This window comes from Bombina bombina, chromosome 3 (genome assembly GCF_027579735.1).
Source record: "Bombina bombina isolate aBomBom1 chromosome 3, aBomBom1.pri, whole genome shotgun sequence".
Classification (NCBI taxonomy): Eukaryota; Metazoa; Chordata; class Amphibia; order Anura; family Bombinatoridae; genus Bombina; species Bombina bombina.
Genome location: NC_069501.1, coordinates 1139954101 through 1139969305, shown reverse-complemented (window position 1 = coordinate 1139969305; position 15205 = coordinate 1139954101). Strand labels below are relative to the sequence as shown.

Here is a 15205-nt window from a genome sequence, read left to right as displayed (position 1 = left end):
TACCGAGAACAATTGGAAAATTTTGATCATGCCTCTTGCCATTGTTTCAACCAATGTATTCATCTAGCCCCTAGTAGTGCATTGCTGTTCCTGAGCCTACCTAGGTTTACTCTTCAACAAAGGATTCCAAGAGAATGAAGCAAACTTGATAATAGAAGTAAATTGGAAAGTTGTTAAAAACTGCATGTTCTTTCTGAATCATGAAGTATTAATTTTGACTTTTCTATACTTTTAAGGAGTTCCCCAATTGACCCAGATATCCAAGAACATTGTTGTCCCTGCTGATGTGTTGGCAACAAGAGTTCTGTTGGAACTGTCTCTAACAAACAGTGACTATTGCATTTAGTAAATATGCCAAATAAATCTATAATCTGCTGTAGCACAAACAGCCTCTTTCAGATCCCGGTGCATGTTCTTGATAAAAACTGATACATTTTACTCAAAATAGTCTGTGGGTAATGGAGGCAAAATGCATTAAACCTTTACACCATAGTAGAACAAGGACCGCTAATACAGTGTTTCTACCTTTTATGTGATTATGGGTCCTGTAATACAGTTGTCCTAAAGTGATTGTTTTTGTGGGAATTAATGAACAAGGAGCAAGACAGCAGCACTTAAAGGGACATTCCAGTCAAAATATAAATGCACATAGATTTATTACATATTTAAATAGAAACATATTTGTAATATAGATGTATTGGCAAAAATGCTTCTAGTAAGAGTTATCACTGTTTTAGAGTTAACATTTTTCTCTGCACGTGAATGTGAAGCATAGCTAGATATTGTCACTGCACCCATATTTTAAATAATGCAGCTGCGCAGATAATCAGTGGGGCTTGTATTATGTCAGCAATTAACAAATTGAGTAATTACCAGATGGTACAAGCACCTTAGGCTCTCTGATCAAGTGCTGTGCTTAAAATGCTGGTGCACGGTGCATACTTAAATACACTTTTGAAACAGCTATAGCTTTTATTAGAAGCATTTTTGCTAATGCATGTATATTACAAAATTGCTTCTGATCAATACCAAAATGCACCCATGTGGTTTTAAATTTTGGCTGGAATATCCCTTTAAAGGGCCATGATACCCACATTTTTTCTTTCATGATTTAGAAAGAGAATGCATTTTTAAACATCTTTCTAATGTACTTCTATTATCTAAATTGTAATGTTGTTTAAATTTGTATGTTTTATCTGAATCATGAAAGAAAGATTTTGGCTTTAGTGGCCCTTTAAGATGGCAGTTGTATAATGTCAGGGAGGAGATAAAGGTATTTTACAAGGCAATCGTATGTATGTTTTTGACACTGAAATTGTCATTTCATACTCATACAATAGATAATGGGAGCTTCTTTGAGCTTTTGATATTCTGGAAATACTTTTAGACCTATTAAAGGGATATTAAACAGTAAAAGAAAAAAAGCTAAATAATGATGTATTTGAAGCAAAAAAATAGCCTGACATATGAGTATGTAGATATATTAACAAAAAAAATAATAAAATATATATATATATATATATATATATATATATATATATATACTGTACACGCACAGACGTACCTCAAGATATTGCGGGTTTGGTTCCAGACCACTGCAATAAAGCGAATATAGCAATAAAGTGAGTCACACTAATTTGTTTGTTTCCCAGTGCATTATAAAAGTAATTATGTCTAAAAAAAAAACTATGTACATACCTCAATTTAAAAATACTGTATTGTTAAAAAATGCTAACCATCAGCGGGGGCCTTCAGTGAGTCATAATCAATTTGTTGGTGATGTGTTTATATAGGTGTTCATGTATTTATATGTGTATATATGTTGAAAAATGGCGCCAATAGACTTGCTCGACACAGGGTTGCCACAAACCTTTAATTTGTGAAAAGAATGATATGTGTAAATAAAACAAGGTATGCGTATGCGCGCGTGTGTGTATATGTGTGTGTGTGTGTGTATGTATATATATATATATAATTAGTTGTTTAAATATTTTAGTTTCTATATAGTGCTTCAGTTTTTGTAGCAGTTGGTGTCATTGTATTGAAACCTAGGTTTCTCTTTATCTCTCTCTCTTCTGCAGAGGACAATTAGAGACAGATCTAAAGTGGGCTATAAAAGAGAGTGTGCAAATGAAGCTGTGTAGAATATAGGATTGTTTCAGCAACTGGGTTTCTAAATATCTTTGTTTGCCCATGCTCTTTTATTGCCTGCTTCATATCTATCCCTAATTTGTCTTTAGCAGAGAAGATGGGGGGGGGGAACAAGGTTTCAATATTGCGGTGCCCATTACTTTGTAACAAACTCAGTGGAATTGAGAAAACCAACAATTTTCAAAGGTAAATTACATGAAAAGGGGACAAAATAATTAAAGTGTATTGCATATTTCTTTTTTTATGACACATAATTAATCATTTTGTATTACAATCTTAAAATGTTTAATGTCCCTTTAATTGGTTCCATGGGTTGAATACGTTTTGAAAACCCTGGCTTAAGGAATTTAATAAAATAGTCACAATTTTATATTTTTATGCTTCTTTTCAGGATCAAAATAATGCAGAATATTGGGGTTGCATTCATTAAGACTGGTCAATATACTGATGCTATTACCTCTTTTGAACACATAATGAGTGAATCTCCAAGTCTAACATCTGGTTTCAACTTGATCCTCTGCTATTTTGCTATTGGAGATCGAGACCGAATGAAAAAAGCCTTCCAAAAACTAATAGCTGTACCTCTGGCAATTGATGATGAAGACAAATATATTTCACCAAATGTAAGTCACTTTCTGATACTACATCAGATAGAGATTTTGCCAACTTTAATCACCTTTTCTGTCTGCTATTTGTATTTGAACAGAACCTGTGTGGGGTTTTACATTGCCAGAGGTGCAGGCTAAATGTCCAGAATCACACACTCTGGTATAAAATAATGGATTTGCTTAGTGTTAATTAGATAATGAGACTTTTAATTTATTGTGATACCTTTTAATTAACCAAAAAAGTTTTTGTATTTTATAAGCTTTGAAGGACATGTCTCTTATTCTCATGTAGACCTGTAAGGTCTTGAAAGCATATAGAATACAAAACCCTGATTTTGTTGGTCCAATAAAAGGTATCACAATCTACTAAAAGGAAAAAAAATTTGTGGGACCAATACAGCAATGACCTTTTTTTTCTCTGTTTTAGATAATGAGATACTTAAGTGATGAATCGGCATCACACATCAGAAGCTCTGCATCAGGGAAACCCTAACATCTGGTCTTAAAATTCTTAAGACCTTCAAGACTGTCAGAAATTAAGAATCCTACAATTTAAAGGGATATGAAACCTAATTTTTGTCCCCATTATTCAGATAGAGCACCAATCAGCAAGCGCTACCCAGGATGCTGACCCAAAATTGGGCTGGCTCCTAAACTTATATTCCTGCCTTTTCAAATAAAGATACCAAGAAAACTAAGAAAATTGACAACAGGATTAAATTAGAAAGTTGCTTAAAAATCCATGCTCTATCTGAATCGTGAAAGAAGAAATTTCGGTTTCATATCCATTTAAAATGGAAAATATTCCTGATACCAAAGTATTAATTCCTTCCTGCTAGACCATCTATTGCACGGAATACCCCTTTTCCAAGTCCTTTTATATTTGCAACTCTGTGTTTAAAGGACCACTAAGCACAGTAGAATAGTTTAAGCAATAAATACATAATAGATAATGCAACAGCAGTTAGTCTGAATTTCAAATCCGTAGTAGATTGTTTTCTGACCAATGTCAGTTACTTTTTCCTTCCTAATGCATCATGTGACAGCATCAGCCAATCACAAAATGCATATATGTATATCCTGTGAATCTTGCACATGCTCAGTAGGAGCTGGTATCTTTAAAAAAAAAAAAAAGTGTGCTTTTAAAAAGATTCTGCACATTTAGATAAAGGAAGTCAATTTGAAAGTTGTTTAAAAATTGTGAGCTCTATTTTAATCATGAAAGTTTAATTTTGACTTGTCTGTCTCTTTAAGAAAAAAAAGATACCTGTCAGTAGATTCTATAAGAGTCGTAAAAAATGATTACAGAATTTACTGACCACATAGACTTTAATGGATAATTTTGTAGAACATATTGCTATCGATCTCTCTGCCTATCTTGTATAAGTAGCACTTATATCTTTTCAAATACTAGTCTGATATAATTATTTGTATTTTGCAAAATGGGATCTACCTTCAGAAACTTTCTCATCAGTATGTGACCAGCATCTCAATTATTTCAGAATTCACTGATGTTTTTTAAACAGTAGTTGACATTTTTAGAGATTTTGATGTATTATATGAACTTCTAAATCAAATTTCCTGTTTTTCTTTTTTAGGATGATCCACACACAAATTTAGTTATAGAAGCTATTAAAAATGACAGCCTACATCAAATGGAGCGAGAAAGGTAAGATGCATCTATTTATAACATGCTCACGTTTAGCAAAACTAGTATGTTTGTTTGTTTTTTGTTTTTTTTTCCCCTCTTTTTTTATTTTTTCAAAATGCAGCACCGCAAATAATATGATCTAACTGTAGCTACTAACATCAATAGAGTATACTTCATAGTATTGTACATAATATATGCCATTTGCCCAGTTGTTGATCCACTGTATAAAATACTATCAGAATACCTGTGTCCTTGTATAAAGCACTGAAGATGGTAAATACATCATACAAGCCACTGCTAGCTGTCTGAGCTGGCACAGTGTTAGACTGAGGTTGTTCGGGGCATTGTAGCATATGTGCATATGCCGCTGAAAGACATGTTTTTTTTACTAGAAGCATAAAGCATTTTTGCAAATACATGTGCATTCCATATACTGTATATACTGTATAATTTACAATATTATACTGCAGTCTTGATATACATGAACATACTATGCGAATGTGAAATGTTTTGGAATGCATTAACACCTTGTTTGCTGTAGTTATTTTTCAATATTTTCCCACCACGTGTGTTATTTAGAGAAGCCAATGCAGACAAGGCGTGCTACTGTCTTTTTGATGGCAAAATCTCTATTGTTTGCAGATCAAACCTGCTGTGAAGTCTACAAAGTGCAACCCCTGTTTTTCGAATTAGAAAATTCAGACTTAAATTGCAGGAAAATGTTTGCTGCCGCTTTAAAAGTAAAATGTCCTCATAGACATTTAGTTTTGATTATGTTGTCCCTTTAAGTAGCATAGAATATAGAACATAGCGTTCCCTTTCATTGTAGAGAGAAAATATATATATATATTTTATTAATATTGTGTTGTGCTCTCTTCTTTAGGAAAGCTCTGGCAGAAAAATACATCATGACAGCTGCAAAGTTGATAGCTCCTTCAATTGAAACTTCATTTGCTGTTGGATATGACTGGTAGGATATATTCGTACAGATACTAAACCTTATGCAGTGAACTAGATAATTGGCTAAGTCATTGACCTTGTTCTCCACAGAAGGTTTTGCTAGCCTGGTGGTGTGCCCGTTAAATAGTTTCTGGGGAGAACAGTGATGTTAAACACACTTTTTTTCTGTTTCAGTTAGTAATATTTGTGAAATGTGATCACTGACAGGCTGAGTGAAAAAAAGTTCCAATGTGGCCCCTTGTGAAAAGGTTAGACACATCTGTTTTATAGAAATAGTCTTTGATTTTCATAAAAAAATAACATTTGTATCAAACATTAAAAGTTCATTAAAGTTCAAAGTTATCCCTTTCTCATCAAACTGACCATTTTAGTGAATTCAAATGTAGATTCATAACAGAGTACCTGTGGTACAGAGAGCAAGTACAGTAGTGAGAAAAAATTACATATGTTGCTTTTTGTGAAGTATTGATGATACAGTTTTCTAGATTTTAATATTACCTTAAAGGGACATGGATCCCAACATTTTTCTTTTACTATTTAGATAGATCATACAATTTTAAATATCTTTCTAATTTACTTCTCTTATCTAATTTGTTTCATTCTTTTCGTATCCTTTGTTGAAGGAGAAGCAATGCACTGCTGGGAGTTACCCGAAAGCCAATGACAAAAGAGATATATGTGCAGCCACCAATCAGCAGCTTCTGAGCCTACCTAGGTAGTATTTTCAACAAGAGATACACAGAGAAGAAAACAAATCAGATAATAGAAATAAATTGGAAAGTTAATTAAAACTGCAACGTCTATCTCAATCATGAAAGAAAAAAAATTGGGTTTTATGTCCGTTTAAAAACAATCAATTTAAAAAGGGCCAATTACTTTGTCATCCCTTTAGTGCTTTTTAAATGTTTTCTTTCACGATTCAGATAACAAATTTAATTTGAAAATGTTTCCATTTATTCCTATAATCAAATATTTGTTTCTCAATGTATTTTGTTGAATACCTAGGTAGGTATCGTGCACGTGTCTGGAACACTACATGGCAGCAGTGTTTGCTTTTGCAAAGGTATAACATTGTTAATAGTATTTTTGGAAAGCATTTCAGACACGTGCACTCTACTGAGCTTACCTACCAACAAAGATGCCAAAAGTAAGAAGTAAATTTGATAACAGAAGTAAATTGGAAGCTTTTTATTTTCATTGTTTGTTCGCTCTGAATCATGAAATTAAAAAAATTTGATCTCATATCCTTTTTACATTAACAATGTTTTACCAAAGGCAATAAATGTCTTAAAGGGACAGTTAAAGGGACTTGCATTTTAGCCAATCAATGCTCACTCCTCCACACGTGCATGAGCTCATTGTTATCTATATGAAGCACATGAACTAACTCCCTCTAGTGGTGAAAAAAATGTCAAAATGCTTTCAGATTAAAGGCGGCCTTCAAGGTCTAAGAAGTTTAGATATAAACCTCCTAGGTTTAGCTTTCGACTAAGAATACCAAGAGAACAAAGCAAAATTGGTGATAAAAGTAAATTGGAAAGTTATTAAAAACTGTATGCCCTATTTGAATCATGAAAGTTTTTTTTTTTTACTTGACTGTCCCTTTAACTATTATAGAAAAAAAAACTCCATTAATCTGTAGTTTGCCATGGTTAATATTTTCTCACCTTATAATTGTGGTATCCTTCAGCATCAAAAGCCAAACCGTACAAAAAAGTATTAACAATAATAAAACACAAACGTTTTCAGTCATTAAATGATACATACATGATGTAGGTTATTATTATTAGCAGTTTTCTTTCAGACCCAACCTACATCATTTATGTATCATTAAAGATTATAAGAATCTAACAGATAATAGTCTCTAATACTGCCCTCTACTACTCACACACTCCCCTCATGCTAATTCCAAGAGTAAGGATCTACCCAGTCCATTTACTTGTAAAGAGTAGACAAAGATATTCATAACTTTCACTAAGTATTTGTGAACTAATGTAAAAATACTTATAAGATGGTACCTTAATCCTCAAAGACTTAAACATATTTATCTAAGTGTACCAGGGCTGTGTTGGTGTAATCAGAAAGGGTCCATGTTTCATATTTGTGGGATTGCTCATCACTAACATCCTATTGGTCTCAAATACTCCTATAGCAACATAATGCTCAATTCACAAATCTGCAATCATTTATGTTTAATAAGCTTCCCAAACTACCATGTATTAAGATTCTTCAAATCGCTGTGAACAGTTTTAGAATTTTTGCCATCCAGGAATTGAAATCACAGGTCTAGCTCACTCTCACTGTAGAACGCTACTACTATCTTAAGTTACAAAAACTTTAAAATTATGGATTTCTTTTACAAATTTTGGAAGATAAAAGTGCTGTTGGTTGAGTGCTTACTTTAGAGGGTTTTCGAGTTTGATCTGTTTTCTTTGGGGGATAATATCCTCTTAAGCCTTTGATATGTATGGGGTCTACATGACTTCCTGGACTGTGAAGCTTATCTAAATTTTTAGGTATATAACATATGATATTGGTATATTGATGTTCTTTTTAATTTAACCTGTTATACCAAGAGACCGAGCTTAAAAACATCACCTGTGCCAGGTCAAAATATGCAGTAAATAGTACATTAAATAGTAAGCATTTATAAAAGCATATATTGTACCTTGCATTTAATGATATTCTTTGAGGATACTGTTTAATAAAGGATCATGTTGCATAATATATATTTATATGTCTGCTTTTTTATACACAATTTCATTAGTAAGACCCTTCTTCAATTTATTAACCATAATCTTTGCCTTAATTAGCCAGTTTGCTAATTTGTTTGCCCCATCTAAATAATATATTTTAAAATGTATTACAGTTTTTTATTTATCCATTTAATGGATGCTCCTGAGAACATACTTTTTCCTGTCAGACTTATGGAAGCCTTTCCTTTTTCCCCAGTGCATTTGTTAGTGTTGTCCTTGTTAACCGTTGAGCAGCTATGCAGTTCCTGCTAGTTTCAGTTTAAATTTAATCTTTTATTTTATATTTTTATTGTTTGATTTTTTTTTTTTTTTAACATTGATTTATAAATATTGTTTTACCACTGGGTGGTGCTAGACCATCACCTGTTAATATGGAATTACATTTGTGTGTGGGAAGGGTAGGGTGTTTATAAAAAATAAATATTTTACGCTGAAAACATTATATTTATTTTAAAAACAATAAGTTTCCAGAGTAAGTCTGATAAATATGTGTATTTGGTAATGCTTGAAAAGGTACTGATTAATTGTATTACAATGAAATACCATCTAAAAGCTTTAGCTGTAATTATGATTATTATAACCTTGAAATAGTTGTCCCTTTTGGCCACCAAATGCTTAAAGGTATACTGTAAACATTTTTTTCCCCATAAAAGGATATGAAACCCAAATTTTTTTCTTTTATGATTCAAATAGAGCATGCAATTTTAAGCAACTTTCTAATTTACTCCTATTATCAAATGTTCTTCGTTCTCTTGGTATCTTTATTTGAAAAGGCAGGAATGTAAGCTTGGGAGCCTGACCATTTTTGGTTCAGACCCTGGGTAGCGCTTGCTGATTGGTGGTTACATTTAGAAGAAAAATTGATAATAGGAGTAAATTAGAAAGTTGCTTAAAATCGCATGCTCTATCTGATCCATGAAAGAAAAAAAATGTATTTCTTATCCCTTTAATGTATTTTCAATGACTTGTTATACCAGCTGCATAGTATACAATGTATGAGAAATTGCATTTTCAGGTTTATTTGTGTATTTTAATGATCTAGTTTTGTGCTTTTAAACCACAACCTATTACAATTGGTTGAGCTTGCAGCTTATATCAGTTCTCATTATGTTATCACTTTGTGTACACAGACTTTCTTCTTTATCTTATATCTGTTTGTAAACCAAAGCTTAAAGGGACATGAAACCCAAATTTTGTCTTTCATGATTTAGAAAGAGCATCTGATTTTAAACAACTTTCAAATTTACTTCTATCTTCTATCTAATTTGCTTAATTCTCTTGATATACTTTGCTGGAAAGCATATCTAGATAGGCTCAGTAGCTGCTGATTGGTGGCAGTACATAGATCTCTCAAGTAATTGGCTCACCAATGTGCATTGCTATTTCTTCAACAAACAATATCTAAAAAATTAAGTAAATTAAATAATAGAAGTCAATTGGAATGCTGTTTAAAATTGTGTGCTCTACCTAAATCATGAAAGAAAAATTCTGGGGTTAGTGTCCCTTTAATACTTAGAGAGAACAACGGAAACTTAACATTTTATTACTTAACTATCCTGCACCCCACTGAGAGTGTAATTTCTTCTGTTGGCTGTGTTTAGTATAGAAACTTTCCGTGTAGGTTAGGATTCCACAGGCTAAATCAGCTATTTAAATTGCCGAAATGATGGTAAAGGAGCTACTTGTAAACAATTTAGTACACTCCAGAAGGTAAAATATATAATTGAGAACAATTTAAAGGAGAGAAACATTGTGTAAACTGTCCCTTTAATTGCACAGTTGCTTAGAACAGGGCACGACCTGGCTACCTGGCTCCTAGAATTCTACCCCTGGCTCTTAACTTTTTTGGTTATTCTCCATATTTCTATATAAAAATACCACTGTCTGGCTCCTATGCGTACGACTGGCTCCTAAAGTTTTAGTGTTGGATTATATAAACATACTAAACTTCTCTTGTCACATATTTTATTTTGTAGGTGTGTCGAAATGGTAAAATCATCACTATATGTGGAATTGGCAAACGATTTAGAAATAAACAAAGCAATCACTTATTTAAGGCAGAAGGACTTTAATCAGGTATTTACCATTTGTGATTTTTCCTTTTATGGTTGATATTCTGTGTTACTTAATAACTACCCTGTCCGAGTTACTATATAACTACCCTGGGAGTGCTCGTATTATTTACGTTGTTATAAATGAAATGATAATAAATAAGATTTATTAATCCTTATCACTGAATGTTTCCAGACAACAACTAATACACCTGTATTAATGTCTGTTAGCTGTCAGTTACGTGTCCCAAAGTATTCATTGGTGGTTAGGGACAGACATGCTAAAACCTCTGCATCGCAAAAAGTCCCTTATTTCCTTTGTTGTGGCTAATTAAAGACACATATTAAAGACCTCTTGCACTGATCAAGCAATCACCAACAAGCAGATTCTGTAATCTGTCAATGCTGCAACTCAAATAGCTGGTTTAGGCAATTTGAGCATTTTAAAAACCTAATTTCAAGCAAAAAATGTTTAATGACCTTCAAAACAATGTGAGACTGTTACTCTGGTAACATATTTATAACTTCCTAAATCGCCTCATCAGAGGAGATGACATAAGATAAAAGGCTTTTATGCCTAAGAAAAACATGGCTGCACCTATTACTTTTGAGAATAAACATTACTGCTTTAAATATATAATATTTCTCCAACATTGGTGTGTCCGGTCCAGGGCGTCATCCTTACTTGTGGGATATCTCTTCCCCAACAGGAAATGGCAAAGAGTCCCAGCAAAGCTGGCCATATAGTCCCTCCTAGGCTCCGCCCACCCCAGTCATTCTCTTTGCCGTTGCACAGGCAACATCTCCACGGAGATGGTTAAGAGTTTTTTGGTGTTTAAATGTAGTTTTTTATTCTTCTATCAAGTGTTTGTTATTTTAAAATAGTGCTGGTATGTACTATTTACTCTGAAACAGAAAAGGATGAAGATTTCTGTTTGTGAGAGGAAGATGATTTTAGCAGACAGTAACTAAAATCGATTGCTGTTTCCACATAGGACTGTTGAGATGAAGTAACTTCAGTTGGGGGAAACAGTTAGCAGACTTTTCTGCTTAAGGTATGACTAGCCATATTTCTAACAAGACCATGTAATGCTGGAAGGCTGTCATTTCCCCTCATGGGGACCGGTAAGCCATTTTCTTAGTCAAACAAACAGAATAAAGGGCTTAATATGGGCTAAAAAACTGGTAGACATTTTTATGGGCTAAATCGATTGCTTTATTTGGGCATTTTATTCATATTTATGCTGGCAATTCGCATTTACAAACTTGGGGAACGTTTATTAAACGGCAGGCACTATGTTAGACACCTTTTCCAGTCAGGGGGCCTTCCTAGTTGTAGACTGAGCCTCATTTTCGCGCCATTACTGCGCAGTTGTTTTTCGAGAGCAAGGCATGCAGATGCATGTGTGAGGATCTGAAATTTGCTGGAAAAGCTTCTAGAAGGCATCAATTGGTATCGTATTCCCCTCTGGGCTTGGTTGGGTCTCAGCAAAGGCTATAGCTGGGACTGTATAGGGGTTAAATTTGTAAACGGCTCCGGTTCCGTTATTTTAAGGGTTAAAGCTCTGAAATTTGGTGTGCAATACTCTTAATGCTTTAAGACACTGTGGTGAAATTTTGGTAATTTTTGAACAATTCCTTCATACTTTTTCACATATTCAGTAATAAAGTGTTTTCTGTTTAAAATTTAAAGAGACAGTAACGGTTTTGTTTTAAAACGTTTTTTGTGCTTTGTTGACAAGTTTAAGCCTGTTTAACATGGCTGTGCCTTCGGATAAGCTATGTTCTATATGTATGAAAGCCAATGTGTCTCCCCATTTAAATTTATGTGATAATTGTGCCATAGCGTCCAAACAAAGTAAGGACAGTACTGCCACAGATAATGAAATTGCCCAAGATGATTCCTCAGATGAGGGGAGTAAACATGATACTACATCATCTCCTACTGTGTCTACACCAGTTTTGCCCACACAGGAGGCCCCTAGTACATCTAGTGCGCCAATGCTTATTACCATGCAACAATTAACGGCTGTAATGGATAACTCCATAGCAAATATTTTATCCAAAATGCCTACTTATCAGAGAAAGCGCGATTGCTCTGTTTTAAACACTGAAGAGCAGGAGGGCGCTGATGATAATTGTTCTGTCATACCCTCACACCAATCTGAAGGGGCCATGAGGGAGGTTTTGTCAGATGGGGAAATTTCAGATTCAGGAAAAAATTCTCAACAAGCTGAACCTGATGTTGTGACATTTAAATTTAAATTAGAACATCTCCGCGCACTGCTTAAGGAGGTGTTATCTACTCTGGATGATTGTGACAACTTGGTCATTCCAGAGAAATTATGCAAGATGGACAAGTTCCTAGAGGTTCTGGTGCACCCCGACGCTTTTCCTATACCCAAGCGGGTGGCGGACAAAGTAAATAAGGAGTGGGAAAAGCCCGGCATACCTTTTGTTCCCCCCCCCTATATTTAAGAAATTATTTCCTATGGTCGACCCCAGAAAGGACTTATGGCAGACAGTCCCTAAGGTCGAGGGGGCAGTTTCTACTCTAAACAAACGCACTACTATTCCTATCGAAGATAGTTGTGCTTTCAAAGATCCTATGGATAAAAAATTGGAGGGTTTGCTTAAAAAGATTTTTGTACAGCAAGGTTACCTTCTACAACCCATTTCGTGCATTGTTCCTGTCACTACAGCAGCGTGGTTCTGGTTCGAGGAACTAGAAAACTCGTTTAGTAGAGAGACTCCATATGAGGAGGTTATGGACAGAGTTCACGCACTTAAGTTGGCTAACTCTTTTATTTTAGATGCCGCTTTGCAATTAGCTAGATTAGCGGCGAAAAATTTAGGGTTTGCTATCGTGGCGCGCAGAGCGCTTTGGCTAAAGTCTTGGTCAGCGGATGTGTCATCCAAGACAAAATTGCTTAACATCCCTTTCAAAGGTAAAACTCTATTTGGACCAGAATTGAAAGAGATTATTTCAGACATCACTGGGGGAAAGGGCCACGCCCTTCCACAAGATAGGCCTTTCAAGGCCAAAAATAAGTCTAATTTTCGTTCCTTTCGCAATTTCAGGAACGGACCGGCCTCTAATTCTGCATCCTCTAAGCAAGAGGGTAATGCCTCACAACCCAAACCAGCCTGGAAACCGATGCAAGGCTGGAACAAGGGTAAGCAGGCCAAGAAGCCTGCCGCTGCTAACAAAACAGCATGAAGGAGTAGCCCCCGATCCGGGACCGGATCTAGTGGGGGGCAGACTCTCTCTCTTTGCTCAGGCTTGGGCAAGAGATGTTCAGGATCCCTGGGCGCTAGAAATAGTTTCTCAGGGTTATCTCCTGGAATTCAGGGAACTACCCCCAAGGGGAAGGTTCCACATGTCTCACTTATCCTCAAACCAAATAAAGAGACAGGCGTTCTTACATTGTGTAGAAGACCTGTTAAAGATGGGAGTGATACACCCAGTTCCAATAAAGGAACAAGGAATGGGATTTTATTCCAATCTGTTCGTAGTTCCCAAAAAGAGGGAACTTTCAGACCAATTTTGGATTTGAAGATCCTAAACAAATTTCTCAGGGTACCATCGTTCAAGATGGAAACCATTCGAACGATTCTACCCACTATCCAGGAAAGTCAATTTATGACTACCGTGGATCTAAAGGATGCATACCTACATATTCCTATCCACAAAGAACATCATCAGTTCCTAAGGTTCGCTTTTCTGGACAAGCATTACCAGTTTGTGGCCCTCCCATTCGGGTTAGCCACTGCTCCAAGGATTTTCACAAAGGTACTAGGGTCCCTTCTAGCGGTTCTAAGACCGAGGGGCATTGCAGTAGTACCTTACTTGGACGACATTCTAATACAAGCGTCGTCCCTGTCAAAAGCAAAGGCTCATACAGACATCGTTCTGGCCTTTCTCAGATCACACGGATGGAAGGTGAACATAGAAAAAAGTTCTCTGTCTCCGTCAACAAGAGTTCCCTTCTTGGGAACAATAATAGATTCCTTAGAAATTAGGATTTTTCTGACAGAGGTCAGAAAGTCAAAACTTCTAAGCACTTGTCAAGTTCTTCATTCTGTTCCTCGTCCTTCCATAGCGCAGTGCATGGAAGTAGTAGGGTTGATGGTTGCAGCAATGGACATAGTTCCTTTTGCACGAATTCATCTAAGACCATTACAACTGTGCATGCTCAAACAGTGGAATGGGGCTATACAGACTTGTCTCCAATGATTCAAGTAGATCAGAAGACCAGAGATTCACTCCGTTGGTGGCTGACCCTGGACCATCTGTCCCAGGGAATGAGCTTCCGCAGACCAGAGTGGGTCATTGTCACGACCGACGCCAGTCTAGTGGGCTGGGGCGCGGTCTGGGAATCCCTGAAAGCTCAGGGTCTATGGTCTCGGGAAGAGTCTCTTCTCCCGATAAACATTCTGGAACTGAGAGCGATATTCAATGCTCTCAGGGCTTGGCCTCAACTAGCAAAGGCCAGATTCATAAGGTTCCAATCAGACAACATGACGACCGTTGCGTATATCAATCATCAGGGGGGAACAAGGAGTTCCCTGGCGATGAAAGAAGTGACCAAAATAATTCAATGGGCGGAGGATCACTCCTGCCACCTGTCTGCGATCCACATCCCAGGTGTGGAAAACTGGGAGGCGGATTTTCTGAGTCGTTAGACATTCCATCCGGGGGAGTGGGAACTCCATCCGGAGATCTTTGCCCAAATAACTCAATTATGGGGCATTCCAGACATGGATCTGATGGCGTCTCGTCAGAACTTCAAGGTTCCTTGCTACGGGTCCAGATCCAGGGATCCCAAGGCGACTCTAGTAGATGCACTAGTAGCACCTTGGACCTTCAACCTAGCTTATGTATTTCCACCGTTTCCTCTCATTCCCAGGCTGGTAGCCAGGATCAATCAGGAGAGGGCCTCGGTGATCTTGATAGCTCCTGCGTGGCCACGCAGGACTTGGTATGCAGACCTGGTGAATATGTCATCGGTTCCACCATGGAAGCTA

General features: G+C 36.1%; 1 protein-coding gene across 1 annotated transcript in view; it reads left to right on the top strand.

Annotated features, from left to right (window-relative positions):
• The window catches only part of IFT88 (intraflagellar transport 88), a 192339-nt gene that overhangs the window by 48471 nt on the left and 128663 nt on the right, over positions 1–15205 (top strand). The window contains exons 11-14 of the mRNA XM_053708525.1: positions 2543–2774; positions 4358–4428; positions 5294–5380; positions 10103–10202. Of these exons, the coding sequence (XP_053564500.1) occupies positions 2543–2774; positions 4358–4428; positions 5294–5380; positions 10103–10202 (490 nt within the window). The remainder of the gene's footprint in view (positions 1–2542; positions 2775–4357; positions 4429–5293; positions 5381–10102; positions 10203–15205) is intronic.